Source organism: Girardinichthys multiradiatus, chromosome 24 (genome assembly GCF_021462225.1).
Source record: "Girardinichthys multiradiatus isolate DD_20200921_A chromosome 24, DD_fGirMul_XY1, whole genome shotgun sequence".
NCBI classification, from domain to species: domain Eukaryota; kingdom Metazoa; phylum Chordata; class Actinopteri; order Cyprinodontiformes; family Goodeidae; genus Girardinichthys; species Girardinichthys multiradiatus.
The window spans coordinates 18,515,450-18,540,023 of record NC_061816.1 but is presented as its reverse complement, the minus strand read 5'-3'; the positions used below and the strand labels follow the sequence as shown (position 1 = coordinate 18,540,023).

Below are 24,574 nucleotides of genomic sequence, written 5' to 3'. Positions count from 1 at the left end.
GTGTCATCATAGCATGGGGGATAGGGCTCATTTAGTTTGTAATAATTAAGAACTGAACCCTTAACCCATTGTTGGAAGATTTGTACATGAATTTTCATTGCTTAGTTTAAAAAGGTTCTTTATCCTTATGATTTACCATTAAAAGACATTTTCATTTATTTAGTTGTGTGAACTTTGTTAGAAGTGGTTCGAATACTTTTTACATTTATCTCTGAAGTACTTTTATGAACTATTAACAGAATTGCCATCTTGTCTTAGAGTTGCATTTGGGTGGTTGCTATGCAGGCTGAGCAGGAACTTGTGTGTGGAGGAGTTTGGGAAGCAGTCTGTTCGCACCCCAGCCGATCTTAATGTCCTTGAATGCCAGATGTGGACGTGTGTGCTGTATCAGTATCTGGACAAGAACCAGTTTTATTCAGTAGGACTTTTATTTGTGAAACTGTGTGTAGCCAGACCCACGATGCTGTAACATGAGTGGTTTTTTTCCCCTTTCTTTAATAAAAGGCTGTGACACAGGGCAGCTCCTCTGAGAGAATGAACTGTCTCTCCCTGGTCAGCCAAAGATAACTTTGACTCGCTTGTGTCTTCATTCATACGTTCTCTGAGTTTATCAGTGTGTCTAACTCTAACACCCATCCACTATGATGATGCTGAACATACAGCCAGGGCTAAAATGAACTGGTTTAGATCAAAAGTGTTCATATATTAAAATGGTAAAAGTTCAGACCTAAATCCAATCGATTTAAAATAAAAATAAGTGTCCACAGTCTCCATGCAATCTGATTGAGCTTGACATATTTTGAAAAGAAGAAATGGCAAATGTTTAAGTTTCTAAATGTGTAAAGCAGGTAGAGAAATACCCTTTTAGATGAAATTACAACACAGGGTGGTTAAGAAATATGACTGGGGGATGAATACAAAAAATGTATAAAATAATGTATAATACACCTATTTCATAGTAACTTTGAGTTGGTCCAACACATAAAACCCCAGTAAAATGTAGATGTAAAATGTAAATGTAGTTCAAATGGGATAAATATTCTTGCAAGGAACTCAAGATTTTTAAGAGAATAAATTGAAGAAGTTACTGTAATTCTGAGCATAATTTGACTATTAAAAAAAAAAAAAACAGGGTAGTAGGGTTCGCATGGTTTAACTGTGTACTGAAAACAGAAGTTGAATAAAGTCCCCAGATCTGATATTTTAGGCATTTGCTAATGGCACCAAAAGGCCTGGAAATGCTGCAATCTGAAAAAACTGTCAGATCAAAACAAATGCCTATTGTGCCTCAGGCTCAAGTTCAATCTTCAATTTCCTTTTAATTATTCATCAGGGAGAACGTTTGCTGAAATTTTATAATGCAGTGGTGTACTGAGATGGGGATCCTTTAAAGGATTATGTTCAGTGTTTTAATGAGTAACTGACAACCTCTGGAGAAATAAAGCCCAGTGTAACAAAGTCATAGAGGATAATTGTAAGAGAACACTGCTCAGGAACAGTTATGAAGCATAACACAAAATTTAGTATAAATGCTGAGCTGCCTATTCACCGACACAAACAGTATTCAGAAATAAACACTTTCCTGCATTTTACATTATGTGCAGGCATGTAATGACAGTAACGCTTATTGATTTTAACATATGGACAACATATCACGTCCTTCGTGTAGTGAATCATTTAGCAACATGAACATATGGCATACATATTAAATGTCTGTTTCAGCTCCCAAACACAAGTCTTCCTGTGATGATGAAAGCAAAAAACACTCGTACACCGAGACACTCGTACAATTAAAAAATAATCACATTAGTGCATAATAAAGCATGCACGAGTGGAGCAAAAATACTCTTAACAGGGTTATTTGTGCATGCTCTGCCAGAACACAGATTTCCTCTCTCTCAGGGCGGCAGAAACAAACTGATATAATTGTGTTCTGGTAGCCCGAGTTTGGCAGTTCTTGCAGCTTGTTTTTGACATGTTTTATGGGCTGTGCCTTTTTCTTGTGTGGTGTTCAACAAATACTGTGTGACTGGTCAGAAATTCGAAGTGGACATATTCTAACAAATGCTGCAATGAGAAGGATCTATTCGGTCTTTCCAGGATTTCTGCACTTCAGCTCTTGTGGGGTAAGACATGCCCTGTCCAGAAAGCACTTTGTTCTTGCTCTTGCCACCTCAAGTGAAATAACAAATTTCTCTGTTCTTGCAGAGTCTGTACAGGCCTTGGTAAAAATGGCACTGTCTGAAAACAAGATGGGTTTTTAGTACAGATGACTGGCTTATTTGCCACTTTAGGTTTTAGAACATTCAACCAATCCCCTACCCCCATGATTTGTGTGTCACTTACATTTTCCTATCTATTTGCATATTCAGTGTCTAAGGGAAGAGTCCGGTATTCCCCCATGTGCAATCAGTTCCACATTAGCTGGAATGTATGAAGGAAAGTTTCTTGGATTCAAGCATAAACAACTTCACAGATCTGGATTTGTTTGTTTTCCATCATTAGGTGTAAGTAGTTTTCTTGATCTCAGAGTATGTGCAGGTCTTTGTTCATGATATCTCAGACTATGGGTTCTCTTTATGATATCCAGATTTATGAAGCCTCAAATAAAGAATCCACTAACTGTTTTGTTTCTATTTAGCAGTGGTATATCCAAGAATTGCTCCACAGCAGGAGGAAAATGTTTTCCTTTATTCTAGTTTTACAGCAGTGACACTGACCAACCGACACCTTAAAATAATAAATGTCTGTAAGCAGACACAGGTTTAAAGCACCAACTTTTATGGTACCTACAAAATGAAGAAGTTTTCCTCATAAAATTTCGGGCGTTTTAAATTAGTTCTCAATCCAGCTGCACAATATTGGCGTCTGCTTACAAAAAGTAAATGAAGCAGTTTTCTATTGTAATAAAAAAAACAGCCAATCTGAACTATTCAGAATTAGCTGCCCTCTGAGCACAGTTCCTGGGTTTTCTGTCAATGTAAAATGTTTGAGTGTGCATCTTCCCTCCCTCGTGTGCCCCTCTCCTTCTTTCCACCAGGCAGCTTTATACAACAAGTGGACACACAGTGTCACTTGTTGCTATGATACCATTGAATATTAATTGGGCCCTTACATCCCCTATTTGGTAAGAGAAATGTCCTTCTGTAATGCGAGCATGAGTCAGACGACAGGAGAGAAGCCCAAAATGGAAAGAAAAGCATCAATTGACGATAAAAAAGGGCAATAACAAGCTAATGCCCTTTTGTTTCTGCCTCTGATTCTGTTTTTTTTTTGTTTTTTTGCTGAGATCAGACACAATTAAAGCAGTTGTGCAGTTAATGTGCTTAAATGATTTGCATGAAGCATTATATTACCTAAAGGAGTGTTTACCTGAGCTCCCGGTCCTCCAATTACATGGATTATTCTGTGGCTTCCGTGCTTTTCCCCGCACTCATTTGTTAGAGAAAAAAGTGAGGTTGTTACTGCACTGGGCCTGAGGTAATAGAAGTTAATTTTAAAGCGTTTCCTTTGATTATACAGTCTAAAAGGCATGAAAATGCAAATGGGGATACAGATGGGGCAATAGCATGTGATAGAGCTATCTGGCTTCAAATGAAGATACATTCTCAAAACCTACCCTAATACACAGCTGAAACCAGATATTCAAACTCAAAATGACAACTTTCTTCTCCCTTTCTCATTTTAAATCTGGCTAAATGTTTCCTGTTTTAGATAATTAAGGATTACAAAATTTGTTTCCATCTGCTCTGTCAGAATAATATTCCAATTTTTGTAAAGACTTTTTTCTTGACTTTCTTCAAATTCTAAAGTTTACATACATGTCCTTAATACTTAGCAGAATTGCTTTTAAACTGCACACGTTGGTCAGAGGTATTGGTTTCAGTCCAAAAGCTCATCACAATAGTTTCTGCAGGTCCATTCCTCCTGACAGAACGGATATAACAGAGTCAGGTTTGTAGGCCGCTTTGCTATCACTCATCTTTTCAGGTATGACCACTAATTTTGGACTCTGGACCCAAGATCAGGGCTTTGTGATGGCCACTCCGAAACGTTCAGTTTGCTGTCCTTAAACCACTTACTCAAATGTTGTAAATCAACCTATTAGAACCTAAGCGCTACAGATGAAAACAAACTCTGTCCCTGCTAAAGAAACATATCCCCACAGCATGGTGCTACCACTACCATGTTTCAACATAGGGGTGGCATGTTCAAGTTATAGCAGAAGTTTCTAAACTTTTTGCCAAAGGGGCCAAAACTGTCAAGTTGAAAGTAATTGAGGCCCACAAAAATATTTTTATTTATTAAAAATGCAAAAACGTTTTTACTGCAACACTTTTTAGTTTTTACATGTTCAAAAATAAACTAAATATTTTCACAAAAAAAAAAAAACAGTCTGATTTCTATTGAAAAGAATTTGTAAATCACTGCAGATCTGACACATAAAAATGGACCCCATATTTTTTCTTCATCTACATTTTTGGGGGGATTCTCAGCAACAATGAAAGGATATGGGTCCGGATGTATTTAGTCTAGTTCACAAATGGATGCAGTCAAGTCAGCTTTGAGTAAAAGTCACAGAAAATTTGAGGTCTTATTTACTATAAATTAAATTGAAAGCTGAGCTGATTACCCAAATTTTTGCCGTTCTTAAGCTGAGGTCCAGGGGACACACAAATGGCCCACAGGCCACACTTTGGACCCCCCGCGGTAAGGTGAGAGGTTAGTTTTTAGAGTTTTGTATGTAGGCCAAAACTTCAGTTTGGTCTCATTTGACCAGATGACCTTCATCCAGTGAAGTTTGTGTTTGTGAAATGTTCTGTGACTGTGTACTTTTCAAGACACTACAATTTTCTTTGTGACCTTATTCTCTGCAAACATGCTTTTTTATATTAAACAGAAAGTGATCTTTTATTGTCTTTTTGAAGGAGGAAGAGAGATCAGTGGAAAAGTTGCATTTGCAGGCAGAAGATGTTCCTTCCAATCCTTTTTTCATCTATCCATTTCCTTCCACTTATCTGATGTCAGCTAAATGAGGTTACAGTTTAGAGAAGAAAAACCAGACAGTTCTTTCTTCAACCACACCCTTTATACTGGGGGATCCTGGTACATTCCAAGGCCAGCCAGTATTTATAGTTGCTTCAGTGAGTTCTGGGTCTGTCCCACTGTTCACGGTGGGACATACCAAGAAAACATCCAAGTTCTGCTGATCAGATCATTATTCTACTCAAAGTCTTGTATTTTTATTTTTAGTTCAAGATTTTCTTTTAGTCCATCATTAATGTAAGGTGAAATCCTTTCTATGTGGATTGTCAAGTGTCACAGATGTCTAGAAAACATCACAACTGCACTAAAACACCAGTCATTTAATCTGGTTTCTCTTGTGGAAGTGCATCATTTTGTTGCATTGAGGAAGTGGTCTTGGTTTGGCACATTAAAGTCTAATATGAGAATCAATGGGAGTTACAGATACAAAATCAATTAATGCAGCTAATGCATCACCAAAAATGAGATCATGTACAACTTGGATCATTACTGAAGCCATCCAAGAAGATTCCAACACTTTTGTTGCAAAAAACAAACAAAAACAATCATTTTACATCTAAAACAGCTTCCTTGATATCCAGCAAGTGTGTAGATCTCAATAATTAGTGAGCTCCTTTTATCTGACTTATGAAAAAAAGACCAATGAGTCACCTACTACTGATTAAAAGAAAGCAATCTGTGTTATGTCAAACAGGAATAAAACTATTCAGTTTAACACTTCTGATGGAGCCTCTGATGCATGAACATATCAGATATAATGACCACTTCCCTTTGTGCGCTGGTGAGCCATTTTCTAACTAACATGTGGATGTGTTGATTCTGTAACATTACAAACCTTTTAATCAAGTTGTTCTTTTTAGTTGTTTTAATCATATTTGATAGTAATGAACAACTATATTTGTATTGAGCTGCCATTACTCTGGTGCCTCTAAATAAAATGTAGTGCTACCAACTGGCTTGAGTCACATTATTAAACAGATGTAGACTCTCTGTATGTATCAATGTTCAAGTCTTGCTACAGATTCTTTATTGGATTTAGGTCTGGACTTTGACTAGGCCATTCAACCCTCCAACACCTTCCTCAAAGAGGGTAAGCCACAAAGTATTATTGCTAAACAAGCTAGTAGTTCACAGAGCGTTGTATCAAAGGAAAAAGTGTGGTAGGAAGAGATTCAACAGGGACAGTGAGAACTACAGCCTTGAGAGGATTGTCACGCAAAATCTTTTCAATAAGTTTTATAACGAGTGGACAGAGGCTGGAGTCAGCGCATCAGGATCCACTGCCCACAGACAAATCCTGCACATGGGCTACAAATGTTTTCTCTTTTCAAGCCACTCTTGAACCAGAGATGATATCAGAAGTGTTTTACCTGGGCTAAGGAGAAAAAGAACTGGACTGTTGTTCGGTGGTTTAATGTCCTCTTTTCAGATGAAAGTAAAGTTTGCATTTCATTTGGAAATCAAGGTCCCAGAGTCTGGAGGAAGTGAAGAGGCACATTATCCATGTTGCTTGAAGTCCAGTGTGACGTTTCCACAGACGTTGATGGTTTGGGGTGCCATGTCATCTCTGGTGTTGGTCCACTGGGTTTTCCACAGTTAAAAAATCCTGGTAGATGGCTGCATTAAGCACTTCATCCTTCCTTCTGCTGACATGCTTTATGGAGACGCTGATTTTCCAGCAGGACTTGGTACTGGCCCACACTGCCAAAGATACCAAAAGCTGGTCCAATGACTATGATGTTACTGTGCTTGATTGGCCAGCAAACTGGCCTGACCTGAAACCCATAGATAATCTATAAAGAATTTTCAAGAGGAAGATGAGGGACACCAGACCCAACAATGAAGATGACCTGAAGGCTGCTATCAAGCAACCTGGGCTTCCATTAAATCTCAGCAGAACCACAGACTCATCGCCTCCATGCCATGCCGCACTGATGCAGAAATACATGACAGAGAGGCCCCGACCAAGTACCGAGTGCAAATAAATTAACATACTTTTTAGAAGCCAGACATTTTTTTTTAAATATCCTTTTTTTAATGCTCTTATGTAATATAAAAAATTTCTGATTGAAAAACATTTCAAGATATTCTATTTTAGATGTACCTGTAAATACTGGGAAACATTCCTAAAGTCGAGGCTGCACTTTTGTATTTTGTTTTTTGTATTTTTCTTACCAGAATGTGCACAAAAATAACAGTAAAACCCACTAATTAACGTGAACTCAACACGCGCTGCCCCTGTTCTTCACACCAACACCCAAGAGGCAGGGCAGCTTGTTAAGAGCCTTGTCCAATTACAGTCATCCCAAGGTGACCTATGGTCCTCCTTACTGCTGTTTTATATATCAAAGATGGAAAGTGGAAAAAGACAGACAGAGGAGTAGGAGTGCACCGCTGGGGAATGGCATTGTCCACTTTTACTCCACACCAACTCTCCCAGCACTCTTCAAGTAGTTCATCAGGCCTGCCTGCCAGTGTATGAGCTATAATTGGGCCAGACCTTTGAGATGATAGCAGGAAAACATCAGTATCTGCTAAAAGCTGGTGTCAACATGCCAAAAGAGCTGTCGAGCAAGGAATTCCTGCAGCTGCACTTATTACAACAAGAAGAGACAAATGTACAAGCTGTACAACACTAAGGCTTCGATTTATAAGCAATTAATATTTGCAGAATTAGCTAAAACTGTCTACTGATAATCATCTACGGTACAAAGCTTATCACCAAATATCACATCATCTGTCACCAATGTCGTCCTCCATCTCGAGCCTTTTCTGTCTCTACTCACGCTGCTCAGCTTTGGAGGGCGACGTGTGGTTGAGTCTCTCCAGTGAGTCACAGCTGACGTCGTCCAGGATGTAATCGAAGTTCAGAATGAACATCATGACCACGCCCTCCTCATTCTTTACTGGGATGATGTGGGTGGTGCAGGGGAACTCTGAACCTAACACACAGAAGGCATTGATTAATACAAGCGCAAATCATGTTACTTTTAGTCCACAATTATGCACTACTCTGTGCTAGTCTATCACATAAAATCCAAAAAATACCATAAAGTTAGTGGTTGTAGTGTGATAAAATGTGGCAAGGTTCAAGGGACATATATACACTGCTCAGACAAATTAAAGGAAAACGTTTTAATCAGAATATTATATCAAGTCAGTTAAACTCCTGGAATATTTATCTGGTCAGTTCAGTAGTAGAGGGGTTTGTTAATCAGTGTCAGCTGTTTTGGGTTTAATGAAATTAACAACAGGTGAACTAAAGAGGCACCAATGAGATGACCACAAAAAACACGAATTGTTTCACAGATGAAGGGCTCAGACATTTGTTCCCTTATTTTTTGTTTACTGCTTTTCAGTAGTTCTGCATTTGACCAGGGTCAGTATCATACTGGTAGCATGAGGCGATATCTGGACCCTACAGAGGTTGCACAGGCAGTCCAGCTCCACCATAATGGCACATCAATACATGCCATTACTCAAAGGTTTGTTGTTTCCCAGCACAGTCTCAAGAACATGGAGGAGATTCAGGTGACAGCCACTTACTCTAGGAAATTTGGACAGGGTCGTTGGAGGTCCTTAACCCATAAGCTCCTTTGTGCAAAGAGGAACATGATGATTACTGCTAGAGCCCTACAAAGAGACCTCCAGTAGGACACTGGTGTGAATGTCTCTGACCAAACCATTAAAAACAGACGTCATGAGGCTGGCCTGAGGGCCTGTCCAGGGGATGAGTGATGCCCTAGTCAGGTTCTGGGAGGAGATACCATAAGACACCATGTGTCATCTCATAAGGAGCTTGCCCTGATGTTGTCAGGCAGGCATACAAGCACATGGAGGCCAAACAAACTACTGAGTAGCATTTAGAGTTGCTGAAATGACATTTCAGTTAGCCGGACTAGCCTGTTGCATCGGTTTTTCAGTTTAAATTTCTCTGACTGCAGATTAAGCCCTCTGTAGGTTCATCATTTTCATCGAATGATGTGGCATCCTTTAGTTCCTAACAATATCCTTTCCATATCACTATGGATATCCAGCATGATTTTATTTCCAATTGAGATCATTTTTTCAAAGGCACTGTACATGCAAAGCCAAGATTCAAATTTAAAACTACAGGTCCTTCTCAAAATATTAGCATATTGTGATAAAGTTCATTATTTTCCATAATGTCATGATGAAAATTTAACATTCATATATTTTAGATTCATTGCACACTAACTGAAATATTTCAGGTCTTTTATTGTCTTAATACGGATGATTTTGGCATACAGCTCATGAAAACCCAAAATTCCTATCTCACAAAATTAGCATATCATTAAAAGGGTCTCTAAACGAGCTATGAACCTAATCATCTGAATCAACGAGTTAACTCTAAACACCTGCAAAAGATTCCTGAGGCCTTTAAAACTCCCAGCCTGGTTCATCACTCAAAACCCCAATCATGGGTAAGACTGCCGACCTGACTGCTGTCCAGAAGGCCACTATTGACACCCTCAAGCAAGAGGGTAAGACACAGAAAGAAGTTTCTGAACGAATAGGCTGTTCCCAGAGTGCTGTATCAAGGCACCTCAGTGGGAAGTCTGTGGGAAGGAAAAAGTGTGGCAGAAAAAGCTGCACAACGAGAAGAGGTGACCGGACCCTGAAGAAGATTGTGGAGAAGGGCCGATTCCAGACCTTGGGGGACCTGCGGAAGCAGTGGACTGAGTCTGGAGTAGAAACATCAAGAGCCACCGTGCACAGGCGTGTGCAGGAAATGGGCTACAGGTGCCGCATTCCCCAGGTCAAGCCACTTTTGAACCAGAAACATCGGCAGAAGCGCCTGACCTGGGCTACAGAGAAGCAGCACTGGACTGTTGCTCAGTGGTCCAAAGTACTTTTTTCGGATGAAAGCAAATTCTGCATGTCATTCGGAAATCAAGGTGCCAGAGTCTGGAGGAAGACTGGGGAGAAGGAAATGCCAAAATGCCAGAAGTCCAGTGTCAAGTACCCACAGTCAGTGATGGTCTGGGGTGCCGTGTCAGCTGCTGGTGTTGGTCCACTGTGTTTTATCAAGGGCAGGGTCAATGCAGCTAGCTATCAGGAGATTTTGGAGCACTTCATGCTTCCATCTGCTGAAAAGCTTTATGGAGATGAAGATTTCATTTTTCAGTACAACCTGGCACCTGCTGACAGTGCCAAAACCACTGGTAAATGGTTTACTGACCATGGTATCACTGTGCTCAATTGGCCTGCCAACTCTCCTGACCTGAACCCCATAGAGAATCTGTGGGATATTGTGAAGAGAACGTTGAGAGACTCAAGACCCAACACTCTGGATGAGCTAAAGGCCGCTATCGAAGCATCCTGGTCCTCCATAAGACCTCAGCAGTGCCACAGGCTGATTGCCTCCATGCCACGTCGCATTGAAGCAGTCATTTCTGCCAAAGGATTCCCGACCAAGTATTGAGTGCATAACTGTACATGATTATTTGAAGGTTGACGTTTTTTGTATTAAAAACACTTTTCTTTTATTGGTCGGATGAAATATGCTAATTTTGTGAGATAGGAATTTTGGGTTTTCATGAGCTGTATGCCAAAATCATCTGTATTAAGACAATAAAAGACCTGAAATATTTCAGTTAGTGTGCAATGAATCTAAAATTTATGAATGTTAAATTTTCATCATGACATTATGGAAAATAATGAACTTTATCACAATATGCTAATATTTTGAGAAGGACCTGTATTTTCTTCTGTTCAAAACAACAGAGTTAAAATTGATCCAGGACTCAAAGTACAGTTAGACCCTGGAGCTTACCATTAACACGGTGACATTTTAACATGCTACTGCTGATGAAAGCTGGATGCTGAAAGGGCTGGCAGAAAAACGAGAGAGACAGTCACGATATCTATAAATGAAAACCCTTTTGAGCTAAATAATGTGCCAATTTGGCCCGAGTTTGCTTGTACAGTTAAGTGGAGTAAAAAAAACAAAAAACACTGAAATTATTATACATTATGTAACATTATGTTACAGAACATAGGAGATATTATGCTGTGGGCATGCTTGACAGAGTTGCAGTGTCAGATTTCCACCACTCGTGTTTTGTACGCCAAAAATTTTGTCTTACCTTCTTACACGTTTGCTATGTCGTACCAGTTGTCGTTTTAACAAAGTCTCCCACCTGAGCTACTGATCTCTGCAGCTCCTCCAGAGAGGAGTAAAGGAGGGTAAATGCAAATATTTTAGAAATATCAGAATTTGTACATCATTTTCCTTCAGCTTTACAATTAGGTTGTGTAAAATTTGTGTAAAATAAGCAGTAAAACACCTTGAAGTATGTGGCTATAACGTGACAAAAGGGTTGAGAAGAATTTTGCATTGGACTGTGTGTCATTAGGGCTTCAAAAAATCCAATCAATTTGTGAGAAAAGAAAGAAATAGTTGACCTTTGTTGCACGTGCAGGTGCTACAACTTTTACCATAACAGAAAAATGTATGTCAGATATAAAGTATATAAAAAAATAATGATCAACACGGACATCTCTGGAAGATGCTCCCTCTCGCATTAGGCTCTAACTCTTGCTGTCACCACAGTGCTATTTATAGCTCACCCCGCAGGCAACCAGCCCACTGCGTTTCTTTTCTTGAGGGGGAACACAGACGAACTGCTGCATACACACTCAACTACATCCCTATAATCTACATTGTGTGTGTCTGTGAGAATGCAGAAAAACAGACATGACCAACACAAAGACTAATTACAGAAAGCCAGTCTTATGGGATTTTCTCATATTGCACTGGTTCAGTGTCTTGTTTTGTGCTGCAACCTAAAGCAACAGTTTTGCCAGACCTGGGTTTGATTTATGTTTTGGGGAGCTGCAGTTCTGCTGGGCTAAGCAGTTTGCTGCTCCTAATAGTAAATCATTGCCACCATGAGTGGATCAAGCCATTATTTTCAGCCCAGAGTGGGAAGCGCGATAAGAAGAGCAGTGATAATACCTATTTGAGCAAAAGAAGCTGGAAGCCAAAGGATTTTGTCTTTTCCTTTATAGTTTTCAGGCATAGTAAGAATCACCCATACACTCTAACACTGCAAGAGGAAAACCAGTAAAACCAATCGTTTTCAGATGTCACCTAGTAGGGTTCATTAATAATTTTGTGGTGGTGGCAGCATCCTGTGGTGGGGATGCTTTCCTTCAGCACTGACAAGGAAGCTGGTCAGAGATGTTGGGAAGATATATGGAGCTAAAAACAGGGTAGTCCTGTAAACAGTTGCTGTTTAATCCTCTCCATTTTATTTGTATTATTTATCCCGGTATCCCTTCAAACAGATAACCTAATATGACCACCTTCATTTATAAATGCTGCTTTTAAACAATAAGTGGTGCTTGAACACTTCACAACCCCAAACAACTGATCTTCTCATCCACACCAGCTGCTGGAAAACTGGAACTTAACACAAAAAATTTAGGAGCAAGATTTATTAAAATCTTAAATAAAGTTTATAGATTTAGTAGAAAACTATTTAGCTGTGACAATGGCTGCATGCGGCGGATTGAACTACGTAAACTCTGTTATGGGTGATATCAAGATAAACTGCCGGAAGGTAAGAGACAGTCCGTTGTGTTGTTACTCCAACATTATTGTTGATGTGCTGTGTTTTTACCGTTTTGAGGTTTTAAACTGTGACAAAGTACGGCAACTCCTGTAACATGGTGACTAACATTTGATTCACATTGTTTGTAAATGAAAATGATGACTATCTCCATGGAAACAAGAAAGAGCTCAGGAGAGAAGCAAATGTTCAGTTGGCACAACCTCCAGGATAACAAAATAAGATCTTTATCCAGTATCAAATTACCAACAGATGCAACAACTGGTTAAGAGAAGCCAGAAAAGCAGCCATCAGAGAAAATTATTTTAGGGTGTGTGCACTCGCACATAATCCCACATTTGCATTGACATGCCAGTCCACACACATGCAAATTAAATTCTTTTAACCTGGCATTTGCAAACACAAAGTCTTTATAAAAGCAGGCACTTCAGTTGCAGGCGTAAAAACGAGAAAGTGCCGTGTCAAACAAATGTGTCTCCTTTAAGTGCAGTTTGTTTTATGCTGAAAGGGCATCTGACAGTGAATATGTCATATTTTACTACAGAGATCTGGCTCATGTATGCAGTAGATACCACCTCGGAATCAGGTCATAGTTGTCTTCTATCAACACCTCTTTAGTCAACATACAGAACAACAATATGCAGACTGGGGTAACTGTATAAAACCATGGTTAAATAGGTAAGTGAAGAAAACATTGTGGGCTGCTTTAAATAAGGTTAATAAAACCGTCTGAACTGTAACTACTGGGCATATACTATAGCACATTGTAAATGTATTCAAACCCCTTGAAACTCTTCACATTTCGTTACATTCTAACCACAAACCATTAATTTTGGGATTTTATGTGATAGATCAACACAAAGTAGCTGATAACTAAATTGGAAGCAAAGTTTTTTCAGGATTTTGCTTAGATTAAAATCTAAAATCTAAAAAAAGTGTGGCCTACATCTTGATTTAGTACTCGTAGCAGTTATGTCTTCACCAGCTTCAGTAGAGACAAAAACGTCCACCCATTCTTTTCAAAACGACTCAAGCCCAGGTTGGATGGAGCTTGTCTGTGAACATAAAGTCTTGCAACAGACCTGCATTTAGGTGTAGGGTGGGGGTGATCTAACAAATGTGTCTTCATTAAGTTTTATCATCCTATACATCGCAGCAGCTCATAGCTAAAGGCTAAGCTATAAACGTATAAATCAGGATGTGATATAACAGGTGTGACTGACTAGAACCACAAAAAAACATGTCAAAAGGCTGAACTACCCAAGTCTTAGCCAGAGTCAACTACCATTAGCCAGCCACTTTTGCTAACCGCTCCGCAGCAGAGTAGCAGTATGTGTCGAGTCAGAAATTCCTTTACAAGGATTTTAGGTGAAGTGTTTAAGACTTTAAGACAATGTTGTCTTAAGCACTAATGAACAGGATGGATCTCATCATAAAGTGCTTTCAGTTATAGGTTACAGTTCATTTCAGGCTATCAATACTACTTATAGGGCTACATGATATTGAAAAATCTTGCGAAGGTGAAAATATTGGTAATTATTGAGATGACGATATCAGTTACGATACATGCCTATTTTCTTCTTTGCTACCGCTCGTCTGGGCTTCCATCACTCATATTGGGCAATGTCATTTGTGTCTGGTGTGATCATCTGCTGCTGTGAGACTCTACTAAACTGGCTAAACAGTCCTTTGCAGTAATTTGCAATTTAAATATTGCACACACTTATATTGTGATTATGATATATTTGCAAGCATGATCATTGTTACAGTACTGAGTGTGAACAACAAATCAAATTTTCTCAGCAATTTGTCCTTAACATTGAATTAATGGGTCTGCTAAACTGTATGTTTTGTTTTAGATCCTTAAAGTAATCTCTGCAAAAGGAGGTAACCCAAGCTTTTTAAAGCAGTTTGTGGGTCTATGCATAGTAAGAATGGTTGAAATCATCCATATTTATAATTCATAAGTAGTGCTAAGTAGTGTTCTATTAAACGTAAGGGTTGATATTCCGTAGATACCAGAGATAAAAAGATCAGTGCTGTGTTTCCCTACATATTTATGTTCAACTGATTTGTGCTAAACAGTTCATATTTAGTGTTAGTTAATACAATGTAACATGGCAATTGATACCACTTTGTGTTTCTGTGAAGTACAGTTTGACAATCATTCTGATTATTACTCCGAGAAGCACTTGTGTTTTCTGTTATTTTTAGCATTGAGGGGTTGGTGCGCCCAAAAGACTATTTAGAAGAGTAGCAAAATACAAGCATTGTCAGAGAGAGAAAATGAAACATGGACAAAGGCACAGTGTGAGGCAGAAGGGTTGATAGAGAGCCCTGAACAGTATTTTTACCCCTATAACTGTTTCACATTTTGTCGCAATCAGAAACATCAATGTATTTCTTGGTATTTTATGAGACAGACCAACAAAAGTAGCACAGACTTGTTCAGAGGAACGATAAATGTGGGTTCCTACACCCTCCCCCACCATCATGCCCCCACTACCATATTTCAACATGAACCATGGTAGTAGCAACCGGTCTTACTCTATTTTGCAACACTGCTGGTTCTAGAAAGTACTGTCTCAGGGTTACTAAATAAAAAGGTAGGCCACATTTTCAGATTTTAATTTGTCAAAAAAAAATAGAAACCTGTACATGTTTGTGTCAAGAAGTGAAAAGGTTGAGGCATTAACACGTTTAGTAGATACCGTACAGTGGAGGAAATTTTTTTTAAAAGTTTCAATAAACAAACTTGACTCATTAACAGAAATAATAATAAACTCACGTCTGAAATAGTAGTTGTTCAGACTTCCGCTCTAAATGTCTGACGGTAAGCTCCTCACAACTGAATAGAGGGACTTTGGTGAAAAACTCAAATCGCTACTGGGATTTCTTTCCCATTTCCTTCACTTTCCCCACCATTCTTCTGACTCCATCCTTAAGTTACAAGCTTCTTTCTTCTCCATATCTCAGACCATCATATTCGTTTTGTTAGGCTGCCCTTGTCTGCAGTCGTTTTATTTATCGTCTGTTATTCCACTCACTACCCCGTTTCCCCCTTGGCCCTAATGTGCCTCACCTTTATCTTTTCATCTCTCATACTGAGAAATAAAATAGCTGCTCAGGTTCTCTGCAGGAAGACCGCCTGATGTGTTAAAACTGGACAGATCAAACAGCTCCCCAGTGCTGCTGCTGCCCATGCAAATTTCCTCTTGCCTGCCTGTCTGCATATCCTGCCTCAGAGGGTTGGGGCCACACACGTACACGCGGAGATCCTCATGCAAACAAACGCATTTACATTTCTCTGCCACACACTGGGCGAGTCGCAAACACTAACAAGGCTCGTGCATCTCGGCTCAGCGAGGCCCAAACTGAGTCCGTTGCTCTCACACAGCCTGCCAGCAGCATTAATTAGCAGAATGTTCCCTGTCCAAGTAAATCTAATAAGCAGGCGATGGAGCTGGTTTACATGCTGTGGTGTAATGAGAGAAAGCACCTCTGAAAGGCACTAAAGCAACTTTAGTTGGGGTGTCTCTAACGGGAATATTTCTAGGGAGATACAGCATCCTAATGTCATACCTCTTTATCATCAAACATCAAAAATTAAGAGAAAGGGGAAGAAAAAGCCTGCATTCTCCTTCACGCTCAAACATACAGTCATGGACGGATGAAAAATAACACAAACGATCTGTTGTTTTTAGGTGTCGAAGCCTCAGAGGATGGAAGGAAGTGCTGACTTTAGGTTTATCTAAGAAGCAGAGAAGACTTTTAGCAAGGTGAAATTTGACTGATAAACACTGAGCTGCCAATCATCCACGTAAACTCGACTCTGGACACCAAAGAGAAACAGAAAGAAATCTTATATATGAGTATCACTGTTATAAGCATGCTGCATTGCTGCAACAATGTTGTAGTCCCCTGGTGTGTCAAGGTCAAGCCTCAAGCCTGAGAGGAACGCAGGACTTATCAATTTAAACATTTTCCGCTCAGCTTCATTTCCTTGCTGATGCAGTGCTTCCTACGTGGATTAACAGGGCTACCTGGTAATCTGTTGCTACACAGATGGCTCGGCAGGATGACAGCGCAGTGTGTTATCAAGTGCAAACAGTAAATATGCCAAATCACAGTAGACTAAGGAGCTCTTTGATGTTTTCGGAGCAAAGCAATGCTAAGGGTAGTCTCTTTTGAATCCACTACTCTCAGGTACTTCGGTGTCTCAGCTGCAGTTGTTTTATATAAACCAAAGATTATTGGCTTTACCCTTGCTACTAGAACTAACTTGCATACGAAATACCATGTGTGGTAGACCAACACCTCTGAACATAACCTTAAAACACACTGTGACACCATGGTAAGAAGTGGCAGTGGGAGCCTCCTGCGGTGGGGAGGCTTTTCTTCAGTAAGGACAGGGAAGCTTATCAGTGTTGATGGGAAGATGGATGGAGCTCATAACAGAAAAAAGCTGCAAGGAAAGTCTTTTGCAGCCTCTAACAGGCTTGGAATTGGATGGAATTGAACCTTCTAGCAGGGCAACTATCCTTGAATTGTTCAATCCATAATTGATGGGTTGAATAGAGGAAGGGTGTTCTGATCAGATGGGACCAAAGTTGAACTTTTTTGGTTACATGCAAAATATTAAGGGTGTCAGGACACTAGCCCTGGAGCTCATGCAGAGTACAGCGTGAAACATGCACTCTTCTGTGAGGATGTTTTTCTCCAGCAGTGACAAGTAAACAGGCCTGATTTTATAAGAATTATTAGAGGCCGCTAAAGACTGGGGTGAATGTTCATGTTCCAGAAGGACAACGACCCTAAATATACACCCAGAACTACAATGGAATGGTTTAGATCCAAGTATATTCAAGTGTTAGAATGGCCTAGTCAAAGTCCAAAGCCAAATTCGGTGAGTATTTGTTGCAAGACTTTTATATTGATACTCACAGATCCTTTCCATGCACCACTCCATGCATACTAACTGAGTTTTAGTTGTTTTGCAAAACACAATATGTCAATATAGCTCTCGATGTGCTAAGCTGGTTAAGACATACCCCAGAATACTATCTGCAGTGAAAGATGGCTCTACAAAGCATGTCAAAGACTTTTGTGACCAAGATGTAAGATTAAATGCCTCCCCCCAAAAGGCCATGACACTTAAACTAAAAGAAACCACTAACAGTTGATGCCAAAATGACTTCTTGAAGGTGTTTTGTAATAGAATAGATTAACATTTACAGCTCATGACTTTAAATACTTTAAATCAGTGGAATGTGTTAAGGATAGGGGAAATTAACATTGGTTTATTTAATCCAATTCTAAAACAGCAGGAATTGTTCTTGCAGCTTTCCATTACATGGCTCAATATCACCTTGGAGTGAGGATAAACAGCCGTACAACTGTTGGAGCAGGGGACAAAGTTCAGATGAGGACATCGTTACCTCAGCAGCCAACTGTTCCCACAGAGAGTGTCTTAATTACAGTTCAGGCAACACAAACAGAAAAGGAGCAAAGCCCCTGACCATAAACTCACCTCCCTGATTATCTCTGTTCTCTCACTAGCTCCCCGTTCTCTCTCGGGGGTTACATTAACTATAGTCTATTATGGTTATGCCTAATTTTAGGCTTGAAGGCTCACTATTTTATTTCTACCAAGATATTGACTAGGCAATGAGGCATTTCAGTTTTAGGATCCCACCTTATTGAGAAGAGTCTCAATTTAGTTAAAGGAACTCAATCAAATTTGTGGAAAATGTAAATAAAAAGTAAGACAAAGTACTTTAGTGGTGCGTTCAAGTATACAGTGCATTTTTCATCCTGGTATTCCTAAATAAAACCCAGGGCAACAAATTACTTTCAGAAGTAAACAAATAAGTCCATATGTGTGGGATTATACATGGTTTTCAAAATGTTTTACAAATGCAAAAACTAAAATATTAAATAAAATCTACACTAATAATATATTTGTGAATTGGGCCACTTATAAAGGAAGTTGGTTGTAGTCAATTTTATTTAGGTTTACCATAGTACACCTAAATAAAATAAAACCCTAGTAAAATGCACAGTTTTTGTATTTAATGCAAGAAAGTAAAAAAAAAAACTGATTGGCAATGCTGTAAATGTTCCATTTGGTAGCTCTGGAACATATAATGAAAAAAATGTGACAAACATATTTGACTACGACTATGAAATACTACAGATGAATGTCGTCCTTGCTAGTCACAGTTAAGCAACATTAATTTGTATAAACTATTTCAAGTAGGTGTGTGGATAAACTAACTTGGCTGATTATAACAAAATACAGATCATAATTATCTAATATAATCATTACAAACACATTACAACTTTCAGATAGTGTAGTTTCAGATAACTCTCAAAAGAGTTTAACTTCAAAAACGTTTATGAGGAAAGACGACTGACATCCACCCCGCCACTACAACTATGGTGTCGGTAAAAGACTTGTTGGTTGGGCTTTATTGATTAGGAAATCTTGTTTCATGCTATTTTATCACAGTTCACTGCTAGTATAGAATACTAAAACAAATTTTGGAGGGTATTAAACATTAAACATTCGGTTAACTTAAATTTCAAGTATACTAGTTAGTAATTTCGATTATTCAATATTTGGGTAAATGTTATCACTGAAACATATCAGAATTTAATTGAAGATGTTGGTTCAGTTAGCCGCTAGTTATTCTCATTTGTCTTTGCAGTAGCAAAGAACAATAAGGCTCACATGCATATATGGGTTGTAATATGAATATATCAAGTTAGTAAAAGGTAAAATTGCCATAAGACATGTGGCTGAGAAATAATAAATGAAGGCAAATTTACATAATTAAAAATGTAAGCAAAGTTTTACACCAGTTCCATTTGTTTTATCAGTGTATTAGTAAAGATAAATTTAGATTTAGAAACTGAAACTCAAAGTAATTTGAATGTATGACCCCAAAGTTAATTAGTTCAACTCAAACATGAAAAAATGTCAAGCAAAAATATGGCTGGGGTTGGGTCAATATACTCTATTAGGGATAACTATACCTTTTTATTAGTACTGGGTTTGCTTAAATTTCATTATGTTTGCTCAGTAAATTCTACCTTGTAAACATGTCCTGCTGGGAACTGCAGGTTTGTTTGAATTAACGCTGGATCAGTAAAGCAAAATTAAATCTAGCTGTATGAACAAACAGGTTATCTCTGCTGCCGTTGAATTAATAAAAGCACTAACTGAAACAACAAAACTGTTTTAGGGAAATGTGCCAGGCCCTGAAGTTGCTCATTCAACTAAAAATTCAAACATTAGTTCAGCCAGCTCAGTTACATTGACCTGAACCTAATAAACGGATTTAACCTAAACATTTTGATAAACTGCTTTGGTAAGCAAAAATGCCTTTAATGTAAAAGCTATTTTCTTTATTTTGAATGTGTGATTTATGTAAAATGAACAAAAACATAATCAGAAACCTAATATTTATGACAGTTTTTATAACGAGGACAATTTCAGGAAAGAGAATGTTTGTGGCGCCTTTGCACACAGACTGATTAAAAATGAAAAAATACTATTTCGAGAAAGCCTTTTTTGCATACAACAAGGATCTGTAAACAGTAAAAACAATAATTATCCATCAGTTAGTAAAAAATGGCAAGCTTTTAACAACTCCAGTTTGCACTTTTCTTTTTAAAGTATTAAGAATAGGCATCTTCTATCCTGTTGTAACAGGTGACAACGGGATAGCTTGTCTCTGATAATCTAAGACAAGCTCTCTCGACAAGCCTACATACCTTTAAAAAAAAAAAAAAAAAGATAGGGAAAGCTTGCTAGTATTCGATGGATTAAAAACTGGGAGTACCTTCATATATAATATGTTTATCAATTGATTTATCAAGGGTGCAACGGTATACAGAAAAACTCACATTTAAATCACATTTAGTACATACAGTTATGAAATCACAGTTCGGTTAAATTTCAGTTGCTTCAATTGAGAGAAACGAATGAAAAGTGGCCACAATAGAGATACCTGGAGATTTCTTGAGATTAATAAAGGATAGGCGGGTATTGCCACTGGACGGATAGAGGATACAACAATAAAACCACTTGAAAATGGTCACTGTTGTTGTTTAGGAAATTTTTAATAAGGCTGTGTGGACATGTTAGAATAAAAAAAGGTTTAAATCACGTCTAGACAACCCAGTGTACAAGGTGTACTTAAATGTACCCTACAAACGGAGCCGTTTCTGAGTCTGTTTAGTTTTGATGTCACATTTTAAAGTTGCGCTTAGTTCTGTACATAAGCATTCTGCATGTTTTCAGGTATAAAAACGTATTCATTCAGTACATGTGCATGCCTAACCAACAGGGCTCTACCAGATTATTTCAGTACAAATTTGTATACTGTTGCACCTCTAGTAGTTACAGGTGGATGTTAAATATTTTATATATTGATTCATAATTTGTACATAATCAGATAAGCAGTGATTACATGCATAACAATTGTTTAGTTGTAAATGTACAGCACCAAATTTCTCCAATATTTAACCAGTATACACAGCAACATTTTGTACACTAAGCTAACTTGAATACCTGAGTTACTATTACAGTGTGTGCTCAAAGATGGCATAGCGAGTGGAGCTTAGGTTCCAAGATGCTGGAAATGTCAATGAATGTTATTTACACAATCAATAATTACAATGAAGGCCAAGTCAGGTTTGTTTGTCGCAAAAGAGTAATTGAAATGCAATGAAAACCCACTATATCAAGTCCATCATATTGCTTTCTTTTCTTTCACACTTACTCTCACACACAGAGATGTGTGCAACATTGCTGACTGGCCACATCTTCCAATGATGTGGGATAATGATGTTTGGGTACACTGACAGTCCTGATTTACATTAGTCTCAACAGGAGATATTCCAGTCAAAATCCATTCAAAATGCAGCCAGAGCTTTTATGATTGAAGCTAATAGACAGTGTTACTGTTTAGGTATGAGTAAGAGTTTCCAAATGACTGCCACTGGTGTGAGCTGTGCCTCCAGCAGAATAGGTTGCACTTTGAGGTGTTATAGTGACATATTTCACCTTCTTTCCCAATCTGTCTGTCTCTGCCTGTGAACCATTCAGCATCATCAGCTTGCTGAGGTTAATTGTCATCAACTCAACTTCTTCAGCTTGCTCTCTGACCCTCTGTCAGCATGTGTCTGAGTCAGTCACTTCTGCTGACAGAGGGTGAGAAACTATTTTAGTTTATGAGTAATCAGGCCTTGCAGCACTCTGGAAGTGAAAACTTTAAGATGCTCCTTGAAAATAACTAATGAACCACAAAGTCTCAGTGTAAACCTAAAAGAGATTATTATTTTACAAACACAAGATAATCAGGCTGTGGTAAATAAAAAACAAAACAAAATGTGAGACGTAATCTCCTAAAGGGAAATAGAATGGAATATATTTCTCAGTCTAGACCAAGAAGATTAGAGATAAATCGAGAAATTGGGTAGACACCAGAATCGTCTGGTTTTAACCATGCCTGGTGATCTATCATCCTGTCAATATATGTACCATACCATAGTGCTAACCACGTTTTCAACATCAGTGAGTTGTTTAAAACTGAAGTGAGAGGCAAAACATAGAAGTTGTTTATGAGAATTCTGTGTCATTTCTAAAGCCATTTTGGCTGTTTATTTAGGTTCCTACAACAGGGAGCGAAATATCAGCAGGTGATGGTCATGTCACTCATTTGCCATTTTGAAATTTTGCAGTTTTGTACGCAACTTTTTTGAGTTCAAAGTATGGGGTAAGAACGCTGTCAAAAACAATGTGTATGTAAAGACGGAAATGTGTGCATATTAGTCAATAGTTGTGCATAAGTAAAATCCAAAAGAGGTATTGTATATTTTCTCTGTAAGAATACAAAATAAAATGTTACAGCTTCAAGAAATTACAAACACAAAGTTCAAGTTTACAGTTGTGGTTTATTCTTTATGAATACAATATGCTATAACAGTTTGTGAATACGATTTCTTTTCTTTGAGAATACGAATTTACATCAGCGACTTGGTGTCACGTGATCTCAAGCTCAGAATATAGTGGGTGGAGTTATACAATGATGTACAGTAGGTGGCAGTATGCACCTCTGAATTTGTTGCGAACCGCCAGCAGAAGAAGAGAAGAAGCAGCAGCAGCACTAGCGCCAAGATGACAGAGCTAATGACAGAGGAAAGGCTGCAATGTGTCAAAAAATGCACAAACTAACTGTTTTGAAACATCTTTAGCCTAGCACTGCTTTAGCCATTCCTAGGATTTTCTTTTTTTAAAATTTTGATGTAATTCATTTTATAATTCATCGCTACCTGCTGGGAGAGTATAGATATTATAGTAATTTTGACTGGAATCCAAAAAAGTACCCAGCGTTGTGTAGCTGGGGCCTCAGACACAAAAAACATGTCTGGCCACACTAACTGCCATCGTATGAGCACAAGAGATGTGAATAAAAATACGTGCTCGTATAAATCTAATTTGTGAGTCATAAAAAGGAAGCCATTTTTGGGGGTCAATGTTTTTCAAATTGCAGTTATAAATCTGAGCAAACAAAGATCATCTGAGATTCCTCAAGGTTCCATTTTAGGGCAACTTTTATTCAAAATCTACATTCTCCCTCTAGCTCTGATTATCTAGTATTACAAACATCTCTTCCCACGCATTTGCTGATGATGTACAACTTTATATTACTATGTATCCGCACATATAGCGTGGAGACATATTCCACACATATAGGAATAATAGTGACTAGGTGTTTCTATATCAATAACACAATAGGTCAGACATTTTATGAAGAAAATGCAATCTTGGAGAGCAGCACTAACTAAACTCAAAGAGGCTAAAGACTACTGAGGATGCAAGAAATGTAGGTGTCTTTACGTGCAAACCTATAGTGTACATTACTAAATATGCCTGCAACACTTAACAATAAAGAATTTCCTGTTGAAACAGGACACAAAAAATTATGCACATGCTTAATTTTCAGTAGGTTAAACAATTGTAATGGTGTGTATACTGGTCTATAAAATATAAAAGGCTTTTCATTTTTAATGGCAGCTACCCACCTCTTTTAAATTTAGATTTTCACATTTTAATTGTTCTGGTTTTTATGTAATTTTCTTTACATCTGGTCTTTTGTTTTCCTGTAAAGCACTTTGAATTGCTTTGTTTGTGAATGGACCTATCCCAGCAGACCTGAATTGCCTTTATGCTTTGTTCCGTAAGAACTGAAAAATACTGTTGAAAATCATCCTTAGCCACAGCACTAATAAAACAATCTCCCCTATAATATTGACAACCTCCAAAATCTGCATACCAGTCTTCTAAATGTCAACAAACTGAGGAATATTTTAATGGTTCTGCATAATAAAGGTATAATCCTTTTAATCTTTTTAAATAAGTGTATAATCTAAAGACCTGCTTGGACTGTCTTTACAATGTGAGAATGTTTTAGGTAGGTTGTAATATATTTTTATGAAACAGACCAGAGGCCATATTTTCTGACTCTGAGCGCTTGTTGATTCAGTCTCCGTCAAAGTGTTGCCTCTGGCGTAGTAGAGTGCTGATCTTGGCCTGGCATTTAGCAGACTGTAACTCTACAGGGCCCAGTTTTTGAGCATAGGATCTCCCATGATGTTTGATTCATCTGATTCAAACAGTCAAACAGACTAGTGGGCAGCAGCATACTTAAAAAACTTTATAATATCCAGGGCTATTAAAAACAAAAACAACCCCCGTACAGATTCCTTCTGTTATTTCTTTGGTCACATCTAAATGTTTCAGATTATCAGCTAAATGTCACACACAAACCTGCATAACTAGAAAAGGTATTTCATATCATGATTTCATTTTATTAGGGGAAAGTACTATACAAGCCAACTTGGTCTTAGGTGGAAAAAAT

At 38.3% G+C, this 24,574-nt stretch overlaps 1 protein-coding gene across 4 annotated transcripts in view; it reads right to left on the bottom strand.

Moving 5' to 3' along the window:
- Positions 1–24,574, bottom strand: part of kcnh7 (potassium channel, voltage gated eag related subfamily H, member 7) — a 103,463-nt gene that overhangs the window by 56,154 nt on the left and 22,735 nt on the right. For all 4 annotated transcript variants that reach the window (XM_047355763.1, XM_047355764.1, XM_047355765.1 and 1 more), the window contains exon 3: positions 7,833–7,988. In XM_047355763.1, the coding sequence (XP_047211719.1) occupies positions 7,833–7,988 (156 nt within the window). The remainder of the gene's footprint in view (positions 1–7,832; positions 7,989–24,574) is intronic.